At 39.4% G+C, this 23,770-nt stretch overlaps 1 protein-coding gene across 3 annotated transcripts in view; it reads left to right on the forward strand.

Annotated features, from left to right (window-relative positions):
* The first annotated feature begins 447 nt into the window (after positions 1-447).
* Positions 448-23,770, forward strand: part of GRIA2 (glutamate ionotropic receptor AMPA type subunit 2) — a 176,615-nt gene continuing 153,292 nt past the window's right edge. The window contains exons 1-2 of one of the 3 annotated variants that reach the window (XM_055085779.1): positions 448-550; positions 1,389-1,529. In XM_055085779.1, the coding sequence (XP_054941754.1) occupies positions 463-550; positions 1,389-1,529 (229 nt within the window). In that variant the 5' untranslated portion in view covers positions 448-462. Of the gene's footprint in view, positions 551-1,388; positions 1,530-23,770 lie in introns of those variants that run through there. The other 2 variants (XM_007109898.4, XM_055085780.1) reach the window with 2 other exon arrangements.

The following is a 23,770-nucleotide window of genomic DNA, read 5'->3' on the forward strand; positions in this document are numbered from 1 at the left end:
GACTCGCGCACGCGCGCCGGGCCCGTCTCTGGGACTTGTGTGCGTGCGTGTGTGTGTGTGTATGTGTGTGTGTGTGTGTGTGCGCGTGTGTGCGTGTGTGTGCGCGCGCGCGCGCGCGCGTGAGAGCCGGGAGAGGGAGAAGCGCGCGAGGGTGAGTGTGTGAGTGCATGGGAGGGTGCTGAGTGTCCCGAGGCGCTGGGACCACAGCGGCAGCCTGCTGGAAGCTGCATCCAACCAGTCTCCGGACTTCGCGAGCGGGGACCGGGCGCAGGGAGGCAGCCACCCGCTGGACCTGGGAAATAGGGATTCCTCTGCCACCACTTCGTGTTTCTAGCAGCTCGGTGCTACATTGCTGTCTCAAAATGCAGAGGATCTAATTTGCCGAGGAGAACGGCCAAAGAAGGAAGAGGAGGAAAAGGGGGAAAAAAAGGGTATTTTGTGGATGCTCTACTTTTCTTGGAAATGCAAAAGATTATGCATATATCTGTCCTCCTTTCTCCTGTTTTGTGGGGACTGATTTTCGGTGTCTCTTCTAACAGCATACAGATAGGTAGGTACCCTTTGTGCTCTGCTTTTGAATTGTGCATAATTTGGTGGTAATCTTTGTTCACGGTGGACAAATTAATTCATGTCATGTAGACTTATGTCATACCTTGACTGCATTCCAGATTTAAACTGCCTGGAATATATATGTTTTTCTTAGGATGAGGCAAAGGCAGAAGACTATGCCTCTGATACAAGAGAGGGAAAGGCTTCTCTTTAATGACCCCCAGATTTTTATTCCATCTGCCGTCACAGCATCTTCCGGTTTGTTCAGGTTCTCTAGGGCTCTGAATGCACAGCTTGTGATCACTAGGAAGGGAGGACGTTTCTGGCCACCCACCTTGCCCTCGGGCCCCCCTGTGCCTTGACCCTCGGCCTAGGATGCTGCCGCCCCCCCGCACACGCACACGCACACGCACACGCACACACACACCGGCTCCCGGGGATGTGTTTACTCGGCCTTGATACAAGAGAGGGAAAGGCTTCTCTTTAATGACCCCCAGATTTTTATTCCATCTGCCGTCACAGCATCTTCCGGTTTGTTCAGGTTCTCTAGGGCTCTGAATGCACAGCTTGTGATCACTAGGAAGGGAGGACGTTTCTGGCCACCCACCTTGCCCTCGGGCCCCCCTGTGCCTTGACCCTCGGCCTAGGATGCTGCCGCCCCCCCGCACACGCACACGCACACGCACACGCACACACACACCGGCTCCCGGGTCCGTGGATGTGTTTACTCGGCCTGCTAGTGTGAACGAGGGGCTCCGGGGCAGTCGGGCGCTAGCGGGCTCCCCTGCTTTCCGCCGGCCGCTGACACTGTCCTCCCGCTTGGTGTTTGTTCTTTGCAGGGGGGCTGTTTCCCAGGGGCGCCGATCAGGAATACAGTGCATTTCGGGTAGGGATGGTTCAGTTCTCCACTTCGGAGTTCAGACTGACACCCCACATCGACAATTTGGAGGTAGCCAACAGCTTCGCAGTCACCAATGCTTGTGAGTAAGGCATATGCATGCCCTTTCGGGGGGCCGCACGCGGAGAGCGGGCTGGTGTGTGTGTGTGTGTGTGTGTGTGTGTGTGTGTGTGTGTGTGGTGTGTGTGTTCCTGCGTGTCAGTGTCGGGGCGCAGTGACTGCACGCGCGCGTGCGTGTGGCAGCGTCGGGGGAAGGTGTCGGCGACTGCGGGGACCCCCGCTGGCTGGGGCCTGGGGGGCGGTGAAGAGCCGGCGAAAGGCGGCGGAGAGTGTGCGCCCTGGGGCGCTCGGGTGGGATGGGTGTCGGAGGTGAGGGGGCGCCCTTCGGTGCGGGGCTCCCGGCGTAGCTGGAGTCTTCAGGGCGAGCCCTTCACCCCCGCGCCCCGCGAGCACGCGGTGCCCCGGGGCGCGCCGTCGGGCTGCTGGGTAGAAGCCACGGCCCCGGGTTGAAATCCGCAGGCCCCGCTAGGGGTCCCCGTGCGGACCCCGTGAGGCTGTACGCTCCCCCGAGACGGGACACGTTGTCACAGCGGTCCCGCGGTGCGCTCGGCACCCGAGGCCCCCGGAGGGCCGCGGCGCGGCTGACGCAGGCCGGGGATCGCGGCCCCGGGAGCTGCGGCCCGAGCGCAGCGGCGAGCGTGCCCGGGGCGCTCGTCCGCAGGTCGCGGGGCTCCCGCCGCGGCAGCGGGAGGAGAAGGACCCGACAGCTGCGGGACGCGCCGAGTTCGGAAGCTGGCGAAGCGGCCGACCAGCCAGTTTAGTCTTCGCAGCCGTCCTGCTCGTCCCGGCGCGGCGCGCGGTGTCCGGGGACCGGCCGCGGAGCTCCATCCGGGCCTCAGCGCTGGGACCCAAGCCATTAAGTCCCCGCGCGGTTCCGGGGGAAGGCCGGCGGGCCCGGCTCCAGGCGCGGCCGCCCCCGGGCCCCCTGCCCTCCGCCAGCGGCTGGCATCCTTTCCTGCCGGCTGCGTGGCGGGGACTCTTTTCGGACTTGACGGCCTCAGTGCATATTGCACAGTTGACAGTCTCGCGGGGGGACTTGCAGATGGCTCCCCTCGCACTCCGGCTACCTGCAAAGGAGCCAGCGGGACATGACCGCAGAGTCCCCACGGTAGACAGGCAGCTGGTGGCCGTCCCGCGGCTCCGTGATAAGCCTTAACCGTAGAGCCCGTGGGTGGCTCCGTGATAAGCCTTAACCGTAGAGCCCGTGGGTTAGCCTGACTGTAGTGTCAGAGACAGCATCCGCTCCGTTTGAAGCTCCTGTCCACCGAATGACTGCAGGAACGAAGCCGCTGGCTTTGACCGATAGAGCAGGGGGCGTCATCATGGTCCTGTTAGATGCTTAGAAGTCAACTGTTCATGAAAACCTGTTTAAGAAGATTTCAGTGTTGTGTGTTTTCTTCACATGTTGGTTCTAAGTGAGAAAAGGTACTGGGCACGGTGGGGAGGAGAGAGAGAAAGAGAGGGAGAGAGGGAGAGAAAGAGAGAGAGAGAGAGAGAGAGGAGGCTTAAGTGGATTTGCAGTTTAAAAAAAACTCCATAGAAGAATATAATAATATATATCTTGGAAAATTTATATATATATGTATGTATACAAAGAAACCGGCTGTAGTTTAAGTTTTGAAGGCTTTTATGCTTGACCTGTTTACCTATCAGATTTTGATTATTCATTTTATTTGATATCAGGTTTCCGTTTTGGTTTTTTTTCCCTGAATTGTGAGTTTGACACACAATTGTGCTAAGTATCTGACTGTATGTAATTGGATACTAGTGTGAAAATGCTGTGGAAAGTAATGAACCTAAGGCAAGACTGATTATTGGAAGGATCTAGATTTTTAAAACAAGGTGAAAAGAATTTGAATATGGTCAATGACAGAGAAGTTCACTGATTGGTGAAAATCATGCCAGGGCCTGGCTGAGAGCACAGGAGATAGGTCCCCTGAAAGCCATGAATATGTCTTCATTCCAAATGCTGAATGACTGTGCTGGGCCTTTGTAAAGAGTAAAAAGTAATGGTTAGGTAAGGTTAGGTGACTAGTTTAGGTCCTCAGTCTCAATATTTTTGGATAGATTTATTTAATATAAATTTTATTGAAATAAGATATGCAGGCAGAAACTGTACATATATTAAACACATATATAAATCCATACATTTCCACAGAATGAGTACATCCATGTAATAAGAGATAGATTTCATTTAAAAACACACACACACACAATTTAATTCGCTTGACCACAATTCTGAGAAAATGGGAAAATCAGATCTTCATTTTGCACAGATTTTTTTTTTCTTAGAAAATGGAGCTGAAATAAAAAGTTACACGTCTCCAGGTCCCAAATTTTCTCCTCCGTGGATTATTCTAGGACACTAAAACAAATTATGGTGAGGAACTGAATGCATTTTCAAGTTTCCGACAGGGGAATTCAAGCCATGGTCTCTGCAACTCCCGTGTTATAAGTAGTCTTACTGATTGCTGAACAGAACTAGTTGAGGCCCTGGTACAGAAGAGAGACTCATTGGATACAATTTTCAGGAGTTAACATTAACTCATCGACCAGGCACTCAATTTCTTCATTCCTTTGGGAATTTTACAATCTAGAGTTTGCAAAATGAAATGGAGCGTTTGTATCTTTTTTTTTTCCCCAAGAGGAATAGAAAATGTAAAATTAGTTTACCTCTTTACAGAGAGAGAGAGAGAGAGAGAGAGAGAGAGAGAGAGATGCTTGTATAAACTATACTCCTAAAGTTAGCAGTCAAGAAATGAATGGCGATCTCTAATATCAAATTTATTAACATGAGTCTTGATCACTTAAATCGTGCTCAAGGCTTTTTCTCCATAGCCTTTGTTTCCTTGTCTTCTCAGTCAGGGGAATCCATGATTCTTTCCTGTATGAAGTGGAAGCAGCAGTGTCAAATATGTTGATGGAAACCCAGCCGACTTTCTTCCATTTCCTCCAGAAATCTAAGGAATTCTGCTTCTTAACTCCAGTATTAAAACGTGTATCATCAATCAGTGTTCATAAAGTAGCTTGTCCTTCCTCCGAGTTAAACCATAAAAATCCCATAGGGTAAATGTAACCCCTAAATGTAAAGTATAAATTTAATATATTAAGAAAGCAGAGTTGTAAACCTTAATAATATAATTTCAAAATAGAAAAGATATTAGTCTGCTAATTTAGTTGTATTCCTGAGATGGAGGGACTTCTCTGGAACTGCTGAGGCCGATGGGGCTTTCAGGGTCCAGCAGGATCCATGGAATGGGTTAAGGTTATGCAAACGAAATGAAGTCATTATATTCTGAACTGGGTAAGTGACTGTGCAGGCTCTGAGCTCCCTCCCACTCCCTGTTTCACAGTCACAGTGGGAATAATGGAAGGACCTACTTGTTCCCATTTGTTTCCATGGGTACCTGAGGAAATAAAGACAGATTTCCAATTTCTTACTTTCTCCTTTTATTTTCCCCTCCCTCCCCACTTCCTTTCCCCCTTCTTTCTTATTAGCCAGAGAGCCTACTAAGGTGAGGTGTTTTTTTTTTTTCCCTGAAGGTTGCTCAAACATAAGACATCAATATGAGAAAATACATGAAATCAGAAAAATAAATAAATTAGCATCTGATGTTCAACAGTTGAATCAGTAATGGGCCTCAAGAATTCTTTCCTTCCTTCCTTCCCCCCCTGCCCCCTTCAGTATTTGCTGAGTGTCTTCTAGATGTCAGAGAATAAATGAATGCTGTTCCTATAGTAATTCATTTTTTTCCTAACCTTTCCCCTCAACGCTCTTTCAAATAGTTTTCGAATCCTTATTGGCCTGGACGCCTTTCCTGTGCACTGTCTGCTGCGTCTTGTCTAAGAAGTTTAGTCTGAGGATGTGGAGATATTCTAGTAGTTTTTCTACAAAAGCAATTTATTACATTAACTCAACATTTTTGTGAAAATAATAAATGTGGTATTGGCATATGTGTATACACCACATATTGTGTATAGGTTAACAAAATCAACAGCAGGTTTTAGGCGAATACTACATACGTTTACATTCTAAAAAGTTTTAATAAAGTTTAATGTACTACGTACTAAAACTTTGTTTTAGTAAATTTGTTTTATTTTAAACAAAATAAAACTGTCTAAAAGGGCTATGAACATGAGTATTTGATCACATAGGGCTTTGGAATTAAAAATATTAAATAGTAAATGTCCTCTTCAAAGTCTTTCCTATTTTTTACTGCAAGACTTTGACAAATAGCTATTAAGCTCTTTAAAAATAATTTAATAGTTTCATATTTCAATTTCATAACAATAAATTGTAAAAATCTTAAATGTCAAGAAACAGCGGATAAAATCTACTTTTCCTCTAAGCCAGCAGATGGAGATGTTGGAGAAATACTGTTCTTTTGTAAAACTGCTGCACACACTGCCTTTTGAAGCAACGTAAGCCCATTCATTTAGAGAGATGGAAGAAACGTGTGTAAATGGCATCTATTTTGGAAAAACTCACTTAAAATGATGCGTTTGAAAAATAACTCCAAATGCCTTTTAAAAAGGGTGCCTTCGATTTTATTTTTAAAATAGATTATCTTCAATCTTCCTGTGAATTTGATTTGGAAAGAAGTGCAGGAACATCATTGATTTATAAATGCTCTTGGACAAGAGAGACTTCTAAAAGTATACTTTTTCCTTGGAGAAAGAATCAAGGCTTTTTAACCTTGACGCTTCAGATCTTATTTATTTACTTATTTTATGGGGGTAGAGTTGATTTACAATGTCGTGTTAGTTTCAGGTGTACAGCAAAGCGAATCATGTGTATATGTATATATATATATATATATATTTAATTTTCCTTTACCGATTACTACAAAATATTGAGTAGAGTTCCCTGTGCTATCCAGTAGGTCCTTCAGATATTATTTTAAGGTATATTTCTTATCATTGCATTTCAGTCATGAATGACTGAGATTGTGTATCTGTGTTCATCACATTAATTGGTGCTTGCTAAACCTTTATTACACTTTGCATGAATTTGTGTGTGTGTGTTTGTATAGTTATAATTATAGATTCTGAGTACTTATAGATTGGCTGGGCTATCACGTTTTGTCATTTTGTCGAGGTAATTATGAGAGCCTGGAGTTACCCACTTTAATGTATGCAAAAATTTCTTAAAACTAGAATCAACTTGGGTGCTCTTTAAGCAATTATGAGAATTTGTGGTGTGAAGAAAACTGGGCACAAATGTACCGGAACGCAATACCTTACAACCTGGGGTGTAAATCTTCGATTATAAGCAACTGGAAGTTACAGAGAATGAAGTAGCTCTTAATACGTGAGAATAATTAATTTATCATTTGATTTTTTTGTAGTTAAGCTTTCATACTCCATGTATATCACAAGAGAATTTCAAGAAAAGACATTATACCAAACAGAAATCAAAGAATGGCTTTGGTTGAAATATTCTATTTAGGATGTGAGAAACTGAGTATTTAAATAAAAATTACTGTATGAAACTATAGAAGCTTCATAGTAACAGGAATTTATTCCTGTGCTATTCCTTTTTGAGGTCTTGCAGACTTCAACGTGCTGACTCAAGAGGTTTCCCTTTCTTGTCAAGCCTTTATAGTGATGGGGTCACTGCACCTTGACATTAGGACTATAAAATGCTGATTCATGCCAGAGCCCAGATTCTCGCGGAATCTCTTCCAAAAACACTCACACTTTCAGACGTTCTGGAGCCCTGACAATATTAAGGAAGGCTGTAGAGGACCCGTTGTTTCCTGGTTATTCCATCAGGTGTTGCCGTATGGTTGACTTTTCAAAGAGCTTGGGGTGTTTTCCCTCCTCTTCCTCTGTTCTCCTCCTTCTCCTCCCTTTTAAAAAAAGTCACTGAAAGTGCTTAATCTGCAGAGCAGATGCTATTACAGGAAATAAACTTAAATTGAAACAGTTTTTTTTTTTTTTAAGGTAAGCAGAGGATATACTCCACAGAGCTAAAATCTCGTATTAGATTTAAACATTTTATTGGGATGTTAGTGGCCACTGGGTAAATTATATTTTTCTTCTTTAACTGAATTCTACTGAAGATTCCCCAGACATGACTAAAATCCTAGCTCTTTTATTCCGGCAATTTTCATTCAGATTTTCTGAGGTTTTCTCTAATGTTCTGAATAACTCATTGCCAAACGTCTTAAGTGACTATGCCTCGTCAATACAATAGGGACATTAATTGTTGAATTCAAGGTTACCCACGATTTTTTTTCGAATCTCAAAATCACCCACAATTTAAAAATTTTCCAAAACTAAAAGGTTTCTCAAAGCAGGTTTCACTAATTTGGGAGAAAAATGAATGTGCTTCTTACAGAGGTGTCCATTAGTAGTCTAATACCTATTATTTTTGGTTACTATTCAGTTTAAAGTATTTTGTCATTTTTGATAATGTTAATTTATAAAATGAAGACATTAAAAAATTAACGTAGAGAATGAAAACATGCCTTTCTTAAAGGCAGGGTCATGCCACTGCTGGCTTTGTATCCTTCACGATTTTTTATCTATTACACAGACTGCATATAGCAGAATTTCTTGTTATAGAATTATACTTGTTAAAGTCAGAATTTTGCTCTTACGCTACTTTTGGATTTCAAAAGAAACCATTTATTTGGTAAAATCTGCCTCCGATCCTATTTAGATAGAGGTGTGATACATTTTTCATTTTCATCTACAACTTAGATATGTTCAGAGTTATTATATTTATCCCTAAAGCTACATTGCTCTATGTTAAAATGCTTTGCTGAAATAAATGCTGTTGGGGTGATGCAGAAGCCGTGTTGCAGTGGTTAGAATACAGGGATCCTTTTTCTCAGGGCCCTGAGGACTGTGGGTGTGCCCGGCTTCCATTTTTGTTTTGGACTTTCCGCAAGAAGTGACTGTTCATATACCTTGAATAGCCACAAAATTGTCTTCTCTCCCCCCAACCCCCCATCCTCAGGATATTATATACCACAATTTTCTGTGAATTCCTTCAATTTTTATTTAAATTAAAAAAAACTCCAATATTTATTTTATTTTTAATTACTTTTTACTGGAGTAGAGTTGATTTACAGTGTTGTGTTAGTTTCTGCTCTACAGCAAAGTGAATCAGTTATACATATACATGTATCCACTCTTTTAAAAACCCTTTTCCCATATAGGTCATTACAGAGTATTGAGTAGAGTTCCCTGTGCTCTACAGTAGGTCCTTATTAGTCATCTGTTTCATATATAGTAGTGTGTATATGTCAATCCCAATCTCCCAATTTATCCCTCCCTACCTCCTTTCCCCCTTGGTAACCATAGCAAAATTTTTACAAATCACCGAATTACAAAAATATATATTTTTTTAGAGATATTTGAGAATGAGAAATTGATAGACACAGTCTCTTACGGACCAGTTGCTTTAATATTTGCACTAATGGGTGTGATTCTTTTACATGCATGCCTTTTTTTTCTCTTTTGTATTGGCAGTTTATCCTTAGAATTTGTTTTCCAGTAATTTAGCTATTTTTATCCAATTGATAGTCTGCTTCAGCAAAAATAAAACTCAACTTGTCATTATAGTTTTATTTTTCATATGTTAATTAACATAATATTGCAAAAAATCATCCAAAATGCTTAGTACTAATGTGTAGCTTAAGGTTAAAGACAGTTTTAAAATGTAGAAGCTTGACAATTATGAGTCTTCAACTGAATAGAACAAGTAGGTTTGGGAGATAAGGGTTCATTATAGGAGGGGATTTATGAGGAGATAGTTTCTTAGATTGTTTTACTTTTCACCTCAACATTTCTTAAAGAAATGACATATACCCGTCACAGTTTTACTATTTAAATTGTTATTCAGAATTTTACTTTATAGTTTTGGTTATGTTACGTTAATATCTACATTTTTTTCCTCATTTTATTTTAGTATGTACAATATGAGCCCAAACTGAATTGGATTGAGAAATGGCTGAATTCTAGTTTGTCTAGAGTCCTCTGAACAGGGCATCATATTTCTACTGAGCTATTTACCCTCTGTGTAAAGTTAATTTCAAACTATAAATACTATGGTATTCACTTTATGCTGCTCTGATACTTGTACTCTGATCAAATTTCAGTACCTCAGAAGGTGTCCCTTCAATGCAAATATTTTTCATCTAATCTTTATAAAAACCCAGTGATACTGATTGAAGTGATAGAAATATGTTTATATAAACTGAGTGTATCTATGCTTATTATGAGAACATAGAGAAGTTACCTAATTCTTCATCGCTACCACATAATATGGTCTTGGTCAATCGTTTCTAACTTCAGCATAAAATTAATTGAAGCTCATGTTATATAATTTGATAAAAAAAGAAAGGTTTTCTCAGCCCCTAAACCTTTTGCAGCTGATACTAAGACTTTGCATTAAAACACTCTTTCAGAATTAGTATTCATTTTACAAATTTCCCTTGCGTAAGTATTGGGTCCACGGCAGTAAGAATATGTCAGCAATATGTGATTATGTATTTTTTTATTGTTTATGCAAGAATAAAAGGGTAGAATGAACATTTTGAAATAATTATGTTCACACCAAAAGGAAAAAAAAAAATCCTTTGTTGTAGATTGAAATTGCAAGATTTCTTAACGTGTCAGAAGGGGACTGTGGACAAACAGGAAAAATCCCAAGAGGCAGTGTAACTTGGTGTACTAGGCAGAGGAGTTGGAGTTTGGAACTGGGAATTTTTTCCTTTTCTCTCTCTTTTTGTTTAAGCTTCTCGTTGACCTGGTGTTTGCTTAGTTTGCATGTCTGCAGTCAGGCTTCTACACTAACATTGAGCTACTCTAAAACAGGGAATTCTTATCATAATATTACTTTTGATAGATAGATAGAATTTGATAGATATTATTAACTACTTCCAGAGGGAGAAAAGACAGAAAAGAAACATTCTGGATCCCTCATAGGCAGAAACACCCCTTTCAGGCACTTTATTATTCTAGGCTGGTAAAAAAGTCGTTCTTGTTAATGAAGAGGTAAAACATTGACTGAAAAGTTTCAGAAAACGTTGCAGCTAAAAATATGTAATGTGGAACATACTACTAGGGTTTGAATTTATGAGAGTCATAATAAACTTTATCTCCTGCTTGGGGTTCCTGAGATGATTTAGCAACTCAACAACTGATAAATGCTAATAGGGCTTATCAGCAGAACACAGAAACATTTGTCTTTTAGTTTGTTATCTGGTGGTGATTTATTCTCCTTTGTTAACATCTAGATAACGGCCCTAACGATCCTAGATATATTTTAAAATATGTTAGCATGTCTTACAAGAATATTTAAGAAAATTAATGATAATCCTTGAATGATATATAGGGTTTTCTGTCATTAAAGTTAGTCACGCAAAAAATCATTGAAGCGCAATTTGGGACTGAAACGCAGAGCACAATGGGCAGTTTCAGTCTGAAGAATAAAGATTGTAAGGTGTAGGGGGATCGGTTTAGTTCATAGATTGGGGAATAGTGTCATCTGCATTTTAGCGGCACTAATTTGGAACATTTTAAGCATATTCCTCGAAGGTTTCATGTAAGCTATTTATTGTGAATTGCAGATATTGAAAAGGACTTCCTGTTTTCAATAATCCAGCTACCACAGAAGCAGCTCCTGGATTCTAGAACGGGAGGAGGGCTTCCCTTAAAAAAAAAAAGTCTCTCCTCCTCGCAAGTTTGGCAGGGAAAGTTCTGGAAGTGCCGATCTCCAGCCGTGGTAGGGAAGATGTGTGTTTGCTAGTTTTTTCTAGAGAGATACACTTCAGTTTAGGGCATGAGTTTCTTCTTTATTCATATCTTATCTTGTGCTTGGGAGGAATTGAAAGATTTCAATCTCATTTTCAGTTTGTGTATGAAATGGAGATATTGAGCTTTGTAATTCCTGAGCACTTTCACAGTTGGTAGCCTTCTTCGTTTTATCAGTTTTTAAGTTTTTATTAGTTTACAGTGTTATTATTAATTTCCATCTGGAGAGGAAATTTTAGGAACAGAGGCAACAATTCAGAGGGAATATCAAGGAACAATAGCGTTTCAGTTTTTTTCTTTATCTCTCAGAACGCAGACAAGTCAAGAATTGTCATCTTAATGATAAATGCGCAAGCGTTTTGTCTACAAAAATAAAAGACGTTGCTTCTTTGCAGTTTGCAGCCATGGTGTCCTGGGACACAGAAGAGCATTAGTTGAGTCTGAACTTGGAACGGAATTCTGGTCCTACTGTTAGACGTGTGACATCCGACAAGTTGTTTAGCGCAGCTAAGTCTCCGTTTCCACCTTTGTAAAAGGGAATCATACATTATAGGATTATTTTTGAAGATGGAGAATAGGCGTAAAAGACTGTGTTTGGCACATCTAAGTGTATGGAAGTTAGCGGGCTTGTTATCACTTTCTGTGTTGAGATCGTTGGATGGTTTTGATAAGCACTTGTTGAGGACAGAGAAAAATGCATTTGTAGTTTCTTGCTGGAATCTTTTTCTGCTGTTTGTATCCCAGGGCGGGACTGTTGGGTGACAAAGAAGAGACTAACGGAACAAACCGCATAAGCCCCTTAAAGTTATGTTTAGCAACTAAAATAGGAGAATGTTTTTTAAAAGCCAAGGTGCCGAAACTCAAGCAGCATCACCGTGTCGCATGTCACTTCCAGGAGGATGTTGCACAGTCTGGGCTCTTCATCCCCGGTGGGGCTTTCAAGCACATAATTAAGATGGCCACACGCATTGTCTAACTGTGCACATTGTAGACTCCTCACGGTTTATTTCACCTAATTAATTAAATTATATTTCTTTAAATGAAAAGCAGATGAGAGAACCCAAGCTTTAGAACCAGAAAAATGTGGGTTTGAATATGATTAGGAGCTTTATGACACAAAGCGTGTGTTTTTCTCTTTTGTGGGATGAAGCTGTCTCCTCATCATGCCTGATATTGTTATGGGGGGTTGAAATGAGAAAATAAGAGCCTTGATTAGTTTGTCACAAGCGACCCGAATAGCCCCTTCTTCCCTGTATCCCAGCCTTTTACTGTGAACTAAACAGTGTGCTTGGAGAGGTGGAGGAAAATAAAATGGAAATTCTTGTCTTCGGAGAGCTTATATATTCGATCGCTTTACATTTATGCATAACTTTTGTCTTCTCAAAACACTTTCCTAGCTGTTTGGTCTTCACTGTAGCTCTGTACAGTTTACAAGATAAATGGGATTATTATTATATCCATTTCCAGGTGAGAAAACAAATTGGAGTTGTTGTAAGCAACTCTAAATTTGTGGAGGAACTTTTTTTAGAAAACACATCTTCTGCTTGCTGGGTCAGTTTTTTCACAGTGTCAGAGGGCGGCGCAGCCAGTATGTTGAAATGAGCAGGTGTGGTTTGAAATTACGGCTCCAGCATTTACCAGTTGTGAGACTTTGTACAGTTAAACTTTCTAATCCCGTTTCCTCCCCTGTAAAATGGGGACTGTTATAATACCTGCCTCATGAGGAGATGGTCAGATTCAGATGATAATCATTGCCCCATACAATGCAGTGACTGCTGTTGCTAGTTTCAGTGATTTCCTGTCTCCCCAAGTGCATATGAATTATATACGCTTAGCTCCATGCTTTTAGAGGCGTGGAAGGGAAGTAGCTAAGGAGAGCTAACATAGCTCTCCGTGTAGTTTTTAAATGAGTAAGCTTCTTTAATACAACCATTTGAGCTAATACTGGAGACTAGGGTTTTACTGTTGTCATTTTTAGAATACTGGTGAATGGGCACGTTTACCAAGAATTTTAATGTTTTCTTGATCCCAAAACAGATAAGCAGTAAGAACGAGAAGTCATGCAGGAGGTAAAAAATGCAGATTTGGGTCATCGTGAAGTGTGAATATGTAATACTGTTCAGTTATCCGTTCCACCATCAGTACATCTGAGCGAATAGAAATGGTGGTGTCGTTGCCCTTGATGAGGGTGACATTAGACACGGGACTGGCTCCTTATGGCGTCTTGCCTGCGGATCAGTCGTCTGCCTCTTACTGCATCCAAATCCGTCACAGGATTCTCTTCTTTCTTTACCTTTCTAAGATTTTGGTAGATACCTGTTTAATGCCAGTCTTTTAGCTAATGTCTCAGATGACAAAGAACAAGATAAGGTTTCTGTATTGGAAATTATTCATGGGTGCAGAATTTTTTTTTTTTTTTTTTTTTTTTTTTGCGGTACGCGGGCCTCTCACAGCCGTGGCCTCTCCCGTCGCGGAGCACAGGCGCCGAACGCGCGGGCTCAGCGGCCACGGCTCACGGGCCCGGCCGCTCCGCGGCACGTGGGATCCTCCCGGACCGGGGCGCGAACCCGGTTCCCCTGCGTCGGCAGGCGGACGCGCAACCACCGCGCCACCGGGGAAGCCCGCAGAATTATTTTTATGGCAAGAGTAGAAGTAGTTAATCCAGGTCAGCTACATGATTTCCGTATTATTTTAGAATGTATAGTGTACTCATTGTTTCCAGATCATTTATAAATACTATCATATACCTTGGAACTAGATTTCAAAGTGTCTTAAGAGCAGAAATGGTAATTATAAAATTATGAAGGGGCTTCCCTGGTGGCGCAGGGGTTGAGAATCTGCCTGCCAATGCAGGGGACACGGGTTCGAGCCCTGGTGTGGGAACATCCCACATGCCGCGGAGCAACTAGGCCCGTGAGCCACAACTACTGAGCCTGCGCGTCTGGAGCCTGCGCTCCGCAACAAGAGAGGCCGCGACAGTGAGAGGCCCGCGCACCGCGATGAAGAGCGGCCCCCGCTCGCCGCAACTAGAGAAAGCCCGCGCGCAGAAACGAAGACCCAACACAGCCAAAAATAAATAAATAAATAAATAAAATTTAAAAAAAAATTATGAAGAAAATATAAAAGAGGTAGAAGCTGAAAACTCATTGTCTACTGACTTAGGATATATTGTTGAAAAATGGGGCAACTAAATGAGGAACTAGTGATATTAACAGTGATGTGAATTGCAGATCTTTTGTAAACAATTTTAATTTTTGAATCAAATTTGGAGATGATAATTTATATTTTATTTTGCAAGATTTTCCCTTTTTTTGGCCTCTCTGCCAAAAGTTCTTCAATTCAGTTTGAAATATCATAGACTGCAGAAGTTGCTGGGTAGTTTTATATAAATTAATTTGATGTTGAGTAAATTATTATTATAAATACTATTTTAGTTTGTTACTGAAGAAGCAGGTTGCAAGTCTTACAATACTGTAATACGTTGTATAAAATATTAAAAATGATGCATATGGCTATTTTGAGTAATCTAAGAGACACACCTGGCTAGTTCTCTTGTAATGTTAAAACAGATTCTATATGATCTAAACGATTATAATAACACTTTGAAAATTGCAGGTGGCAAAATCTTGATTATCTGAAAAAAACTGCATCAGTTTTAACACGTAGAAGAAATATATAAAAGAATTAAAATTTTGTCAACCATAACATTTAGGTATTGTGGGTGATTTAAAACCTAAAACGTGCAAAAATTAGAATTTAGATTCTTAAGGATTGTGTTTTGAGGTTTAAACATTATGAAGTAAGTAACTCAGTCACGTGGTAATTTTTAAACATTACAAAAGGGGATATAGTAAATACCATCTATGTATTTTCTCCCCTAATTCCGCTTCTCTCAGATAATCACCATCAATGGATTCCAGAAATACTAGTCTCATAAATACACTGTTCTTTCCGTATCTTGATAATTTGCTATATTAACATAAACTGGAGACCTCTTTTAGCGGCAGTTTCCTCCTCTGGAGTTCCTGCATGGTGTATTCTGTTGTTATTTAGCCTGTCTTTCATGACTGTTTCCATCTTTTCCTGACTATATTAATAATGTGTGCCAGTGGGTTTGCAGAATAGATTTCTATGAGTGGATGACTGAGTCAAAGGATGTTTGCATTTAAAATTTTGCTGCCTATTCAAAAAAGCTATGCGCTTTACATTCCTACCTAGAGTGTAGGAGTATGCCTGCTTTCACCTACTCTTAGGACTAGTGTACGATGTTAAACTTGTTTAGGTTTGCTATTGCTATTTCACTGCTTAGATTTATAACAATACGTTCTGACTGAAGTTAAACGTTTCTCACCACATTATTTGCATTTCTGTGTATGTGTGTGCAATGTGCTTGCACTCAAGGGTCTGTTCATAGCTTTGCCTAGTTTTCTCTTGGGTTGTGGCTCTATTTATTATTTATCAATACAACATACATGAAAGTAACACCTACTTGTCATGAGTTGCCACTATTTTAGCCAGATTTTTTTAATTGAAGTATAGCTGATGTACAATGTTAAGTTCTGCTGTACAGAAAAGTGATTCGGTTATGCATACATACACATTCTTCTTCTGATTCTTTTCCTTGATGGTATATCCCAGGGTATTGAATATAGTTCCCTGTGCTCTGCGGTAGGCCCTTGTTGTTTATCCATTCTATAAATACTAGTTTGCATCTGCTGACCCCAAACTCCCAGTCCGTCCCTCCCCAACTGCCTCCACCTTGGCAACCCCAAGTCTGTTCTCTATGTCTGTTGTTTTTCTTTTAACCTGTTCATGCTTTTTTAAAACCATGATTTCTGTTTATAATTTTTAAGAATGCATATACTCTTAAATTTTCTTCAGTCAAATTTAGAAGTGGTTTATTTTATTGCTTCAGGATTTTTGTGCTTTGCTCAGAAAGACTTTCCCACTCAGGGTGGTTTAAAGAAAGAGAACTGCTCATCCTTTTACTTAATACCCATCCTATTTTGGTTTCAAGATTCGAAATGTATCTTTCCTCTGCATTTATTTGGGATAAATACTAAAATAGGTATACAGCCTTTTCTTTTCTTTCATAAGGTTAGCCAAATTTCACAGCATATAAAAAAAATCCATTTTTTCCTCCTCGATTTGAAATGCCATCAGATATTCTTCTGTGTAAATAGTTCCTCAGGGATTTAAAAACAAATGGGAAACTTACGCAGAAAATGAAATAAACAAGATTAAAACTCTATTACAGGCAAAGGAGTGTAAGTTATGCAAGGTACTTGTTTCCTGAGTAATGCTGTCCCTAAAAATTGTGGTTCTGTGTCACTGTGGTCTCAGATCAATAAAGAGGATGTCAGACTCTGAAGGTTCACTGAGCCCAGAGGGATAAATAAAAGATTGTGTTATGTTTCTGGCTTGCGTTACAGCACTAATGTCACTTAAATGGACTGCTGGTTTGCCTATTCTTAACCTATATCAAGGCTTAAGTAATGGGTTATGATTATGACTTGGGTTTTTGAATGTCCCTTTGAAGATAACTTAGTGTAACCATCCATATATGTTCACAAATAGAATATTAAAACCAGAGAATGCAGTTCATATGCAATAAAAGTAAAGGAATTCAGATGCTCATGGTTTTATTAACTTATAGTTTCATCCTCAGTTTGTCTTAAAACCTAGTTATGTGGTCTCTCTAAAGCCAGATATCCAGCTATCTATGGTATAAATCTGATTTAAACTGGAATGCTAAATACAATACTAAATTGGTAATTTCATCCACGAATACTTTCAGTTTGCCTTATGGTGGATGGCATGCACTGTGTATTTTTGGCCAAACATCAGGGAATTTATAAATCTTTAACAACTACATTTTGTGGAACTCTGAACTTAATGTGGCCCTGAAGTGCCTTTCCATGATCATTAAAATGGGAAGATTTTGACTTTTGAGATAACAGTTTTATAAAATATTTCATTCAGTTTCTTTAAGACTCTAGTCATCTGTTTATATTTTAATATCTTTTGGAGAATAGAAAAAAATGTTACTTGGATGAACATAAAACAATTACATAGGCAGAACTTCAGTGTTAATGTTTTATGCTAATACTTTAAACAAATTAAATATTTTCCTAACATTGGCTTGGTCTCATTCCTTACTCTACTGCTAAAGGCAAAGGAAAGTCAGAAAAGCCATTTTTCAGAACCAAAGATGCTGATATACCACTAAGGGTGTATGTAACGTAGTTCTGGTCCCAGAGTGGAACAGGACAAAGGTGGACTAAACAGACAGATATTTCTAAAGGACTCCATGGAACACAGACCCTGTTCTCTTTTAAGGGATGACTTCTGCTTTTCTTTCTTTTCTTTCTTTTTTTTTTTTTGGCTGTTCTTACACTTGTGTCTAAATGGATATTAATATATGTCATAATAATTTTTTGTTTTGATTTAAAAACCTCAACGTTTGAATTAGCTTCCCATTTACTTTAATTGTCTTTGGCGAATTCAGATAATCATATTTGTCCCTGTTGCCATTCATTTATATTTAGCTCTAAGTTTTCTCAAGGCATTTGTACATCATAATGTTTCTCAGGTGAATCTAATTCAGGACACATTTATTTAATTCTTCCTACAAAATTAACATAAAAACTTTCTAAAGTTCTGATTAGAAAAATTTTCCTAATTATAAAAGTACTTATTAGGTGGAAAACTTGGAAAACACAAAAGAAAATAAAAATCAATATTAATTTTACTCAAAAAATAATCACTTGTTAATGTTTACCAGTGTTCTTTTGTACTTAATGTCATACCTGAAACATTTTTGGATGGCAGTAAAGCCATTTATAAACTTAATTTTCATGGCTTAGTAATATTTATCCCCTAGCTTAATTAATCGTCTCCTATTTTTGAATCCTTCTTTTATCCATTATAAAATATTGCTGCAAATACAAATCTTCTGCATATGTATTTTCCCTCATTTCTGATGACTGAAGTATTATCACTGGATAAAAGGCCATGAAGCATTTAGTTAAGTATTTCTGGTAAACACTAAGGAAAGCCATACCAATTTATAATCCTAGCAACAGTCTATAAAAAGTCTAATCTCACAGAACCTCAGCATCAGTGGTATTATTTTTAAACATCCTTATATATTTCATCACCAGAAGATCCTTTTTGTTATATGAAACAAGTTTTCATGTTTATTACACATTTATGTTTCTTTTTTTACAAATTGTTTATTACAATCTTGTACCCAAATTTCATTGCCATCTTGGTATTTTTTTCCCCATTGAGTTGCGTAAGTTATTTAGTCAAGATCAGTGTGGGAGGGGAAGACGGGGCTAGGGAGTTGCCCATCCAGCAGTTAAATGCTGTGGCCAGACAAGGACCAGGCCACTTCAGCATCCGTTTCATTGGGTAGAGCTATTCACATGGCTGTGTCCAGCTCCAAGGCAGTGGAGACTAACTGTCCTTGGGTCCAGAGGAGGAGAACAGTATGTTGGAGAAGATTATTAATGTCTACAATAACTGCGACCCCTTTGCCCATCAAAACCTACTTAATTTTTTGCCTGAGTTTAGTAGTGTTCCTTTCAATTTCGCATAGGATTATTTTTCAAGTATTGTTTCAAAGATTTTTTTTTTGAATGTTTCCCCTCCAGTACATCTGCACACATTTAAAACTTCACATAGAAAGAAAGAGTGGAAAGCAATTTACCTCTCTCTCCTTACATGTCTAGTCTTTCTCTAGAGATGACCACTTTTAACCATCTCTGTTATTCTGCTAGTGGCTAACTCTACAGTCATAACGTGATTATATCATCAATTTTATATTGCTCTGTTTTTCATTATAGCTTGTATTAATATACTCAAAACCATACCTCTTATTTCAACAGTTACAGATGTTCTCTTGCAACTGCCTACCTTATGAGGTGATAACATTATTGAATCCAAATTGAGAATATTTACATTCTCCTCTGTGTTTATAATTGGTCTTACATACATATACTTTGTATATAAGTTTATTCTGAAAGCTGGAAATTAAATAAGTATTATTTACATAATTATCTGTAGCTGTTTGGGTGTTTTTCATTGCAGAGTGTTTTTTCTTTCCTGGATATTTGAATTTCCCAAATTTCCTCATGCATGATGTGGCCTTAATTTCTCTGTAGGCTCTTCCTATTGTGTATCTAGTTTATGAATTCTAGTTTTCCAGAGACTTCCTTCCATCTTCCTCATGCAGTCTGGACTGACCGCTCTGAATCCTCCTGTGCAGCTGACACCCTGGGATAGCACCGTCTTTCTGTGGTTGACCGTTCGTGTTTCTAACTCTTGGCTTATTTCTTCATACGCTAAATCCATTTTTCTTTATCATTTATAATAATTATGTTAAAACAATTTTTTAAGATAATGAAACTTCATAACTTCATTCTCTCTCTTATATATATATATATATATATAGAGAGAGAGAGAGAGAGAGAGAGAGAGAGAGAGGGAGAGAGAGAGAGGGAGAGAGAATCCTACATATGTTCTATTATAACATGTTGTTGTGTCCTTGTTCTTTTGTGCATTTACTATTTCCTGTTTGGAAGCTTCTGGGATTTTCTTTATCTTTAGTCTCCTAAAAAAAATTTCACAGTGATGTTCCCAGATGGGCATTTATTTCCCCATCCTACTCAATATTCAATTTGAAAACAGACTCCCCTTTCAGATCCGGGAAATTCTTAGCCATTATTACTTAGAGGATTTTCCCTCCTCCATTTTCTTTATTATTTCTTTCTAGATAGCTGTTTAGTTGACTTCTGCTCTTATTTAGAATTTATTTAAAGTAACATTTCAAATGTTAACATTTGAAAGTAGGCCACCCATCAAATTTTTCATGAAGCTGTCCTTTTTTTAATTTTTACTAATGTAATGCAACTAAAAGAAATTACATGTCATTTGCTTGGCTAAAGACAACACGAACCAATTCTGAGATTGTCTTGAACAGCGATACCTAAGAATGCTTAACCAAACACCTGCCTTTTCCCTTCCTAGTCATTGAATGGCTTTTGTGGAATTTTGAAAACCATAGAGAATCAAAGGACTAAGAGAAACATATTTATAAGTGATGATAAAAACAATACAAAAAACAAAGGCTGAACATTAGAATGAAGAAAACAGATGAGCAGGTAAATGTGAGCAATAACTTAAATAATATTAGATATTTGGTTTGTTCCAGAGTCATTCCACATTACTGACTCTTATTTCATCTTGTATTTAATTATAAGTTGCTTTTCTTTGCTCTTTGCAACAGTTCTGTAAAACCTATACACAGTTGACCCCTTGTATCTGCAGTTTCCAGGTCCACAGATTCAACCAACCACGGATCAAAATATTTGGAAAAAAAATTCCAGAAAGTTCCCCAAAACAAAACTTGTATTTGCCTCATGGGGGCAACTATTTACATAGCATTTGCACTGTATTTACAACTATTTGCATAGAATTTACATTGTATTAAGTATTATAAGTAATGTAGAGATAATTTAAACTATACGGGAGGATGTGCGTAGGTTATATGTAAATACTATGTATTTTATATAAAGGACCGGAGCATCCTGAGATTTTGGTATCCAAGGACCAATTCCCCTTGGATTCCAAGGGACGACTGTAGTCACTACCTTCATCTTTGCCATCTCCTTCTTTTGGGAGTGTCTTTCTTTATGTTGCCAACACAGTTGGATTTTTTATATCTCTTTGATATTTCATCTTAGGCATACGGCTTTTGAATTTTGAATGTGAAGATCACCGTAAGCTTTATTTCTAGGATCTTAACTCTAAAAATCAGCCAGGTTGAGGCTTCACCTATGTTTTACCAGATACATCACTAATGATCAAATAGGGTAAAAATATTAAGTATATTGTCTGTTTTTTGGGGGTGGTCACCTGTTCAGTATGACTAGAGATGTCCTGAGAAAAGTCTTAGGCTGGGTTCTTAGCTCACAGGGCCTTGTGGTCTGTGGGTCGTGTATTGTCTGTATCAATAAGGTGACTGACGCTGTCATGAAGTTATAAATCAGGACCTTCAAACCTTGTCCCTGACTTGGTGCAGAAACTCTTTTCTGAACGATGCATCCGCTGTCTTTGACTTACGCAGTCTTTGTTGTGAGACCCAGGGGATCACAGGCTGGCGGGCCTGGCCTTGGGCCGCCACGTTTCTCTCCAGCTCCAAGGCTGAGGCAGGGTCAGTTCCTGGCTGTGAGGGTGAAAGTTCTCCCTGGAGACAGGTCATCGGCTGTATGAATCACCTCCACCTTGAAAGCCAGGGTGGAGAGAAACATACAATTTAATTTGCTCATCTTTTAATATTTTTAAAAAATGTATTATTTTAATTCAATTTGCTCATCTTTTGATCTGTCCTTATTGCCATGGCAGGAATATGATCTTTTTTGGTAGAAAAAAAAATAGCTACTTAAAACCCCATAATATCAGGATTGTCAATTTTTTTAAAGTTTATGTTATGCCCACCCAGTTCTTTTCTCTCACGGACAAAAGCATGTGTCTACGCAGAAAATGGGGGTATTTTACCACGCAGATGGTAGCAGGCATGTAGAGTGAGTACACAGATCCTTTAGGGAAGGTTTGCCTCCCACTGTTATCCCCAAACTCAGCTGTTGCTTTTATTTCCAGGTAATAATTACGGTGGCATCATATACTCAGGGTTTGTTTATGCTGCCAGGTTTAATCTGTGTCCAAGGAGTGAGCTCTGCTTTCCATGTGAAAAAACCCACTCTGCTTTCTCTTTCTCCTTAGGTGAGTGATAACAGACGTAGAGTCCCCTGTCATTCAAAGAAGTAGCATCCCACCCAAGACCCTAAGGCCTCTTGATTCTTATCCTATGTATCTCATTAGGATTTTTACGTATTCTGAATGGGTTAGGGACAGGGTCTCCTTGGGGGAACTGTTAAAGCCAAACGACTTTGTAAAATGGAGTGATTAGGAAGCGTCTTTGCATTATTAGAAATATGATAAGAGAAATGAAATCCAACTGTAAAATATCAGGACCTCGGAACCCCAGGATGGATGTCATGCTACATAGCAAAGGCAGTTACTTGTCAGTTTTCAGGGATGGTTTCTAGGGAGAGAGATTTCAAGACCTCTCTTGATAGTCTGTTTCATCACCCAATAACTCTTGTTGGGAAGTTCTGCCTTCTGTCTAGCTCAATTTTGTCCTGCTGTAATTCACACAGCCTTTCTTTTAATCAGCCCTTTCAGGAAGGGACGGAAAGGTCTCCGCTTCGTGATCAGGATATGACTTCCTCTGCCCCGGGGCGGCACATAAACCAGCCTTGTTTTCTGTGTAAGGAACTCAGCCCTTCTCACAGTGCACGAGTTTGTTCTCTGGTTTATTTTTCTTTCCATATATGACTGAATTCCAAATTGTTTTAGTAAAAAAAAAAAAGAGAGAGAATTGAGGCCTACTAGGTGAAATGGTAATAATTTCTGGCTAATTTTGATGATGGTAGAGGCTTATATTTGAGATAATTTATGCCATTTTACATTGAATACATTCCAGCGTTACACTGAGTTTTGAAAAATGCCATCGTGTGGATGAACGTTCATTCAGTAGGTCTCTGATGCTCCCTGATCTTTCTTGTTTGTTTCTACTTTTTTTTCCCCTCATTATTCTTGTGTTTGGTTAAGAATCCTAACTCTGCCACCTGTTAGCCATGTCATGTCTCTTGGCCTCAATAACTTTGCCTGTGAAATTTGACTTAAGGTGATATTGTCTCTATAAAAATAACATGGTAGGTGTATAGAAAGTGCTCAAAAAAGGCAAGTTTTCTTCCTGAGTACAGTTCACTTTTTTACATTAATATATGAAATTAATACATGTATTCATAATGAAATATGATGTTTGTTCAACTTTACCCAATTTTTAGTAAACCATTTTTATGATGTAATCAGGTTACCTCTCTTTCCGTTTCATATTTTAGTGGTAATATCACTGTCTTCAAACGTATAAACCGTAGAACGGATATCAGCCTCATGGAAGTTGGTTTGCTTTTGACAAATTTACTTTGGAGCCTACTCGGGATTTATTCCACTAAGTGGCTGTAAGCTGCATATCTTGTTAGGTCCTCTAGAATATCAAATATTGAAATGAAGATGAAGTTATCTACAGTTAATAGGCTCTCTTTTTGTAGTTTTGTAGGGATTTTCACTTCTGGGCTTTGGACCGGTTTTTCTCCTCAGGAAGACTGAGTGGTTATCATTCTTCATCTTCACTGTTTCCTTAAGTGTTTCAGGAAAACATGTTCTCAGACTCTAATATAAAATGACACGAAGTTTAAATTTTCATTTTTCATTTTCTCTCTGCTTTCTCTTTGGATTTCTGTATTCTTATTTAAAAGCCAGTGGTAAGGGCTTCCTCGGTGGCGCAGGGGTTGAGAGTCCGCCTGCCGATGCGGGGGACGCGGGTTCGCGCCCCGGTCCGGGAGGATCCCACGTGCCGCGGAG

The sequence above is a fragment of the Physeter macrocephalus genome, chromosome 7 (genome assembly GCF_002837175.3).
Source record: "Physeter macrocephalus isolate SW-GA chromosome 7, ASM283717v5, whole genome shotgun sequence".
Taxonomy (NCBI): Eukaryota; Metazoa; Chordata; class Mammalia; order Artiodactyla; family Physeteridae; genus Physeter; species Physeter macrocephalus.